This window comes from Drosophila rhopaloa, unplaced genomic scaffold (assembly GCF_018152115.1).
Source record: "Drosophila rhopaloa isolate 14029-0021.01 unplaced genomic scaffold, ASM1815211v1 contig_3, whole genome shotgun sequence".
NCBI lineage: Eukaryota > Metazoa > Arthropoda > Insecta > Diptera > Drosophilidae > Drosophila > Drosophila rhopaloa.
Window position 1 is genome coordinate 260,605 of NW_025335123.1, and position 6,502 is coordinate 267,106.

Below are 6,502 nucleotides of genomic sequence, written 5' to 3' on the forward strand. Positions count from 1 at the left end.
ACCTGCCGCAGTCGTGTCCGGCACATCCGGTACAAGCCAATCACCTCGGTTGTAGATCTCCCGGCGATAGCCATGACATTGCTGGGGCGGATCATGCAAGCACAACCTCCCATCGCAGCCCAATCAAAACGCGGCACAATTTACCTATGGTTAACCTTTATTGATCAGCTCGAAGGGTTTTTAATAGGAATTTTAATTGTTTTATCTGTTGTGCCCGGAAGGGGGTACCCGAATTCCTAGGGAAACACGAACACCTTGATGTTGTTCTTCAGACAGGAGAGGAGGGCGTGGGCGGGATCGCAGTTAGGCGCGTTTTTTAGGCCCACGGTGGAGTCCTTACAGAGGTTTATGCCTTTTCGGTACTCGTCCTTGTAGCTGTCCGGCATAATGAGGTCCATCTGTTTGAGGGTCGCCTCCAGCTGGAACTTGCCCTTCTTGATCTGAGGGGGATTAGAATAGAAAAATTGATCAAACAAGTCAAATATGTCTTGAATTTCATCTATGCAGAGGGTACCACAATTTTATTCGCAATAACATCTCTACTTGATTTTAACGATTTTAATAAGATATCTCTTTGTTCAAACAAGTGTAAGTCACTTTTTTCTATGTATGTATAGTTTCATGTTAATTTGTATTGCCAACAAACATCGTTTCATTAGCGTTAAGTGTTCCCAAGCTCGGGTTTGATCTTAATCAAGACTGTATGCTTTATACTTAACAGTGTCTGCCTTATTGTAAGATACTCGATCAGATACTCGAATATAAAAGTTTCGCTAATCAAGTGGCTTTAACTTATTTTGAAAAGACGAATATGTTTTCTTTTCATCAATAAAAACTAATACTTACCGACTGCATCATTTCCAAGATGCAATTGATATAGCAGTTGCTATCCTTGCTATTTGGAATATTTCCGTTGCGAATGCTGTCCGCTATTTCCTCGCTTACCTTAGGAAACTTTGGAAGACAGACATCACGCATCAGTTTACCGGCGGACCACATCTGCTCCTCTGTCACCTGGAAGTGGATTATAGTATCCTTAAAACAATCTTTGGCAGGAAGTTGTAGGACCTACCCCTGCCTGCGAGCAAGGCAGCGGTCCCATGGATATAGCGACACAGATTAGCAGTAGATGAAACTTCATTGCCGAGACGGAACGATAAAGCGGATTCCACTCCAAATTCATCGGCAACTCCTTTTATACGCGACTGGCGACATGCAAATGACTTCGTATTGGATTGAGGCTAATAGCACACATTCGATCGAACCGTTTGTACTGTTTAGTTCCAAAAAAATCGGAGGTTGGCCGGGGCGGATCGTTCCCTGGCCGGACTATAATCTTGTCCCATTAATTGACAGTTCAGTGTTGGGTCACCATGCGAGGTGACATGCGAGGCGCGTTCGCTCCGATATGCGTTGACAATCACATTCCTGCCCCTCACTTTCCGACTGTTTTTGATCATGCAAATGAAAACAAGATATCAAGCTTAGATCTGTTGGGGCGGTTTCCAAAAGCCAGTAAGAGAAAAGTGCCTCGATGACAAGATACCCGGTTCCCGATTTAAACATGATTTTTACACATATTCGCATAGAACTAAAGACATATGTTGGTAATTTCAAGCGGACCACTAAATTATATGGCTTCGATAGAAACGATTAGCATAGGAATAGGAATAGGAAAATCTACTTTGGTATTATAAATCTTATTAGCATAGAACTCGACTTAAAGTAATTTAGGTAACTTCGGAAATACGTTTTCAATTTTGAAAACTTTGGAAGAGCATAACATATAGTAGCAATACGCATAACCAGTAAATTTGATAGAAAATCTGTAAAAATCCGCTTTTGATTAAAGGAACTTGTAGTAACCGTTCGAAAACGAAATAACTATTATTATTTATAAGTTTATTGCAAAGTATTAAGAAAGTAAATTAGTAATTAGTAGAATACATTTTATTTTAAATGCAATGGTATATAGACTTATGCTTGCCAAAATTACCTTCTTTTCTTGTTTTCCAATTAAATTAAATTATAAATATTTCACCATTTCATCTACCCATAAATAAAAATAATAACAATAGGCTTATACCTTGTAATGTATAACTTTAATGACTGTTTCTCGTAAAGTGAGAAAAAATAGGAAGGAACTACTATCTTACTTGTTCAGGATATATACAAATTAATCACCCCATTCCCCTAGAGTACCAGGTATGAAAATAAGTGGAATTTATACCTTTAATACCTTTTAAATACCTTTTAAATTAGTTGCAAGGTACCACTTATCAGGAAAATATATTTCATTTGGTGCTTTTTGTACGACTGATGACGTTGAAATTAGTATTGCGTGCGGCATGAACAAAAATCCTATTAAATCATATTCATTATATTTTAAGTTAGGTTGGGCGGTGGTGGGTGGGTTAAGTCAACCACTCACTTAAGCCTAGGAAGGTTTTTTAAGAAGGTTTTTTGGCAGGAATGTTGGGCGGTTGGCCATCCGCATTGAACAAGTAGATTTATTAGAGAAATTTATATTTTCTAGTAAAGAGGACCAGTTCAGTCTTTGCTGTTTGTCCATTCAGATATAGTCTAAAGGATGTCATTCATTTGATCACAGTGGGTCAGGAGAGCCTAGGCTATTATCATCCGCGTAGGCAATAACTTGTCAGCCCCTTACTACCAGCTTCGAGGAGATTTTTTCCATCAAAAAGATTTTATTACAAATTACTTTCGGCATCTAGTTGGGATAATTAGACAAAAATATATATGCATTTAACCTTCTGCAAAGTGCAAGAAATAATTGTATATAAAATATATTAACCTTAACCTTAAAAACAATCGTTTCCACTAAACCTATTAGATATAGTAACATTTAAGTACTTTTAGAACTGGGGAAATATATTCCATTTCAACAGACATTCCTTTCCAATTTGATTGAATACATTTTCCGATTGTATAACTTTTTCAGGACTATAAAGACAAGACTACGCCTTGTTCAAGGCTTACATTATTACTGGACTGGTAAAACAATTTAACAAGAATGGAATACAACTTGGGCAAGCATAAGTTAAAACATAGAGTTACAAATTTAAATATTCTTATAAAATCAATAAGGCAATGCCGATTTTTCGATCAGTTTTTCGGGTTACTTATTGTTCCAATGGGAGCTTTTTGATATATTTTTCCTATCAGGCCAGTTTTGACTTATACACCACCTGTATTAGAAAAAGTTTAAAAAACTAAAAGATGTACACAACTAGCTTTACAACTAAGAGTCAACTTTGCGTAGAAACAGTCAGACTGACGGAATGACGGATAGATTGGCTCTCCTGGTGATGCTGTTCAAGAATATATAATATATCTTTATAATATTGGAGGCGTCTCCATCACTGCGCTGTAAACTTTTTAATGGACCTTCAATACCCTCTGCAAGGGTATAAAATAGCATAAATAATTTCACTTATAGTGTAGGTACAAACGAGGTGCTTCCTAGTCAGGGAAGGCTTTGTCGAGCATTTGGCATTGATTTTGAGACACGTTACTTCAACTCCGATTCGAAGCATAGTCTGAAACGAAACCCGGTCAAAAAGAAAGATCGAAAAATCGTATCCAAATTTTAATCTTTTGCCCCCATTCGCGTGGAATCCTGTCCAAGACGCCAAGATGTCCGAACAGTTCAACTTTAACGACGCCTTCAACAGCCAAACCATGCGCGGCCGCGCCAATGTAAGTGACCTTGAATCTGATAGGCTTTAGAAATCTGCCACTTCATCACGGAACCCTCAGGTAGCCAAGGCCACCTGGGCCTCGGTGGGCTTGGTTTACGTCCTGGTCAAGATGCACCGGCGCAACTCGAAGCGTCGCGATGCCAAGCTCTACTGCAAGGGCTGCCAGCAGGCATTGCTACACGGCTAGGGGGTGACATTACCCATCCCAGCATAGTCTCGTATCCGAACTCCTGTGTCAAGAATCCAGTAAACAGCTCCCAGTCCCAGTACCCTAGTTCCAAACTTTGCCCAAACTCGTGTACTTTGTCGAGTCAATAAATTTTGAATTCTGACAGCTAAGACCGGATTTTTCACTCGAGTAGGCCTGGCTACTGACTTCGTCCCCTGCCAACACCATTCCATCAGACCCGCCCGGAGACAGCACACACACCTAGTACCCAAACTCAATCCCAGATCCCTTGTTCCCAGATACTCAGTTCCCACAGCCCAGACGATGGCCGAAGGTTTCAAGAAGTACTTCAATGGGACAACCATCAACGGGCGCGCTAACGTAAGTACAGAATATAACGGATAATCATTTCGTACCTTGTACTCTTCGACTAATTTAATGTGGCAAAACATTTATTAATCATATGAAACAGTATATAATTAAACTAAAAAAAAAAGGAGTACTCCGACTATTGGATACCCGTTAATCTGCTAACCAATTTCAATATAAATACGTCTTCATCCTTGAAGGCATATGTATGTATCTGACTGCTTGTAGTGACGTCCCTGAATATGTGCGACTTTAATTTCCTAATAACTTCTGAAATGATTGTTTGATTTTGTTTGAGATCATGTTGTCTGGTCCTTTCATGTAGCGGTGCTTAGGTATCACTGGAATCTACAAGTTGCATTTCAAATCTATAGTTTACGTGATCTTCACGTTCATTCGGACAGACAGACGTGGCTAGATCATCTTGGCTTTCGATATTGATGAAGAACATATATAAATCTATATATCCTCCTACCTATTTACTAATCTACGAGTAACAGGAATACAAAATGATATGTTTACATACATACATATGTATGTAAATATACCTAGTATGAATTGATAAAAAGTTTTTTTTGCATGTAAAAAATGGCTCCAAGCTAAAATCAAAGATAACTAAAACTATCGTTTTGAATCTTTTTAAATACCACCAATTTTAAAATGGACCTTAAGAATTCCTTGTTTGCATCCATCATGAAGCCCACTTCCTAACTCCTACAGGTTGCCAAGGCCACATACGCCACAATAGCCCTGCTGTACATCATATACCGCTTGCGCCGCGGATCTGGCAAGTCTTCCAGCGAGTTGGCCAGCGGGAAGTGCAGCTGCGAAGCGGACCACGATGCACCACTGAATGGCGACATAGGCGTCTATGCCGTGGATCCCGACTGTTCCGTTTGCCGGGAGCGATCGGAGCGGGCGATGACTGAATACGATCGCGAGCAGCAGCGACGGGCGGCGAACGAGGATGACGATGGCTGCCGTGACGATCCGCCACCCCCGCCGCCCTCATCCAGTGGATCCGGGGGAGCCGGCTCAGCTCCGCCGCGCCGCAAGTGTCCCTGCGAGGAGACGCAACGGCGCGCGGAAGGATCCCTGAAGCACAGCAGCAGCAGGGCGCGGGGTCAGCAGATCCAGCCGCCCAACCAGTACCAACAGTACTTGCAGCCCGAGCCAGAGCAAGTGCGTCCGGCCAGCCAGCTGATGGGTCAAGTGCACGACGCCTTTTACCGGGTGCTGCGAGGAGTCGTGGGGGCTGTTTTGGGTACTGCGGCGGTCAACACCAGTGGGAGCGGTACCGCTGCCAATGCTCAGGCTCAGGCAGCCGCAGGAGCAGGATCCTCGACTGATGAGCAGGAGGATGAGGAAGAGCGCGACGATGGCCAGGAGTACGAGAACGGCGATGAAACCCAGCTGAAGCGCCGCACCGCTCCACGCTCCTGCGTGCCCACCAGCAACGGCCAGGAGAACTCCGCGGGACAGCCGGAGGAGATGCCCCGGGAACAGGCAGACGCCCAGCCAAAGGAACAGGCGGAGTACAGCGCCTTCAGCGATGGCTTTGCCTCCGGTCTGTACTTTACCAGCGACGAGAAGTGATTGATGAGCGGCTGGGACAGGACTCCGCTGGTTGCCATGCGTCTCCGGACCAGGTGCTTCTGGGGATCTGCTAAATTCTTGGTTGAAATTAAATTTTTAAAAAAGTATTCCGTTGCATATTTTAAATTTGTTAAATTTCATGCCTTAATTGCTGCATATGTACATATGTATGTACATACATACATCAATCTGCCGACTGCGGCGTTGGTAGACCCGACAATCCTGACAAACGCAAAGTGAACTCCAACTGCCATCTCTCCTCAACAATTATAGTCGAAGTTTATGGTGAAAATGCGATTTAAATTGGGGTTAGGATGGTAATGAAAAGGTAAAGAATTTCTCCTTTGATATGCCAATTCATCAATATTTTGGATGGTTTATTGGCAATCATCACCAGTGATTCATTTGTTGGAATTATCAACGAAAAATGGATAAACGGTACGTCAGGAGAGTGTGCATCACACATACTGTAAGATGTTCACACTTCATTCGTGTATGTAATTGGCACTGCGAAACTTGGCGACAACCTTTTTATTCATTAATAATAGCAAAATAAAATGATCACTGGTGATGATCAATTGATGCATTTCCATCGACCGGCCGCTGCGCTGAAGTCAGATCACTTTATTAGCTCTTTAGATAGGGC

The 6,502-nt window shown here is 42.3% G+C and overlaps 3 protein-coding genes across 3 annotated transcripts; 2 read left to right on the plus strand and 1 right to left on the minus strand.

Annotated features, from left to right (window-relative positions):
* Positions 1–139: 139 nt before the first annotated feature.
* LOC108039176 (general odorant-binding protein 19a) lies at positions 140–1,183 on the minus strand. The gene is made up of 3 exons (XM_017116099.2): positions 1,073–1,183; positions 847–1,014; positions 140–440 (listed from the first exon to the last, which is right to left on the minus strand). Exons 1-3 carry the CDS (start codon positions 1,181–1,183, stop codon positions 237–239), a joined length of 483 nt encoding a protein of 160 aa, XP_016971588.1. The 3' UTR covers positions 140–236.
* Positions 1,184–3,542: 2,359 nt separating this feature from the next.
* Positions 3,543–4,061, plus strand: LOC108039178 (putative 60S ribosomal protein L33). The gene is made up of 2 exons (XM_017116101.2): positions 3,543–3,720; positions 3,781–4,061. Exons 1-2 carry the CDS (start codon positions 3,658–3,660, stop codon positions 3,907–3,909), a joined length of 192 nt encoding a protein of 63 aa, XP_016971590.1. The 5' UTR covers positions 3,543–3,657; the 3' UTR covers positions 3,910–4,061.
* Positions 4,062–4,106: 45 nt separating this feature from the next.
* On the plus strand, positions 4,107–5,963 carry LOC108039177. The gene is made up of 2 exons (XM_017116100.2): positions 4,107–4,272; positions 4,981–5,963. Exons 1-2 carry the CDS (start codon positions 4,216–4,218, stop codon positions 5,854–5,856), a joined length of 933 nt encoding a protein of 310 aa, XP_016971589.1. The 5' UTR covers positions 4,107–4,215; the 3' UTR covers positions 5,857–5,963.
* Positions 5,964–6,502: the final 539 nt, after the last annotated feature.

What these genes read in the sequence shown, in the direction of transcription:
- LOC108039176 (XM_017116099.2), bottom strand. Translation starts at nt 1,183, where the DNA reads ATGAATTTGGAGTGGAATCCGCTTTATCGTTCCGTCTCGGCAATGAAG. An exon ending in TGCCTTGCTCGCAGGCAGGG is followed by an intron (nt 1,015 to 1,072) that starts GTAGGTCCTACA and finishes ATCCACTTCCAG; the next exon opens with GTGACAGAGGAGCAGATGTG. An exon ending in TCTTGGAAATGATGCAGTCG is followed by an intron (nt 441 to 846) that starts GTAAGTATTAGT and finishes AATCCCCCTCAG; the next exon opens with ATCAAGAAGGGCAAGTTCCA.
- LOC108039178 (XM_017116101.2), top strand. Translation starts at nt 3,658, where the DNA reads ATGTCCGAACAGTTCAACTTTAACGACGCCTTCAACAGCCAAACCATG. An exon ending in CCATGCGCGGCCGCGCCAAT is followed by an intron (nt 3,721 to 3,780) that starts GTAAGTGACCTT and finishes CGGAACCCTCAG; the next exon opens with GTAGCCAAGGCCACCTGGGC.
- LOC108039177 (XM_017116100.2), top strand. Translation starts at nt 4,216, where the DNA reads ATGGCCGAAGGTTTCAAGAAGTACTTCAATGGGACAACCATCAACGGG. An exon ending in CCATCAACGGGCGCGCTAAC is followed by an intron (nt 4,273 to 4,980) that starts GTAAGTACAGAA and finishes TAACTCCTACAG; the next exon opens with GTTGCCAAGGCCACATACGC.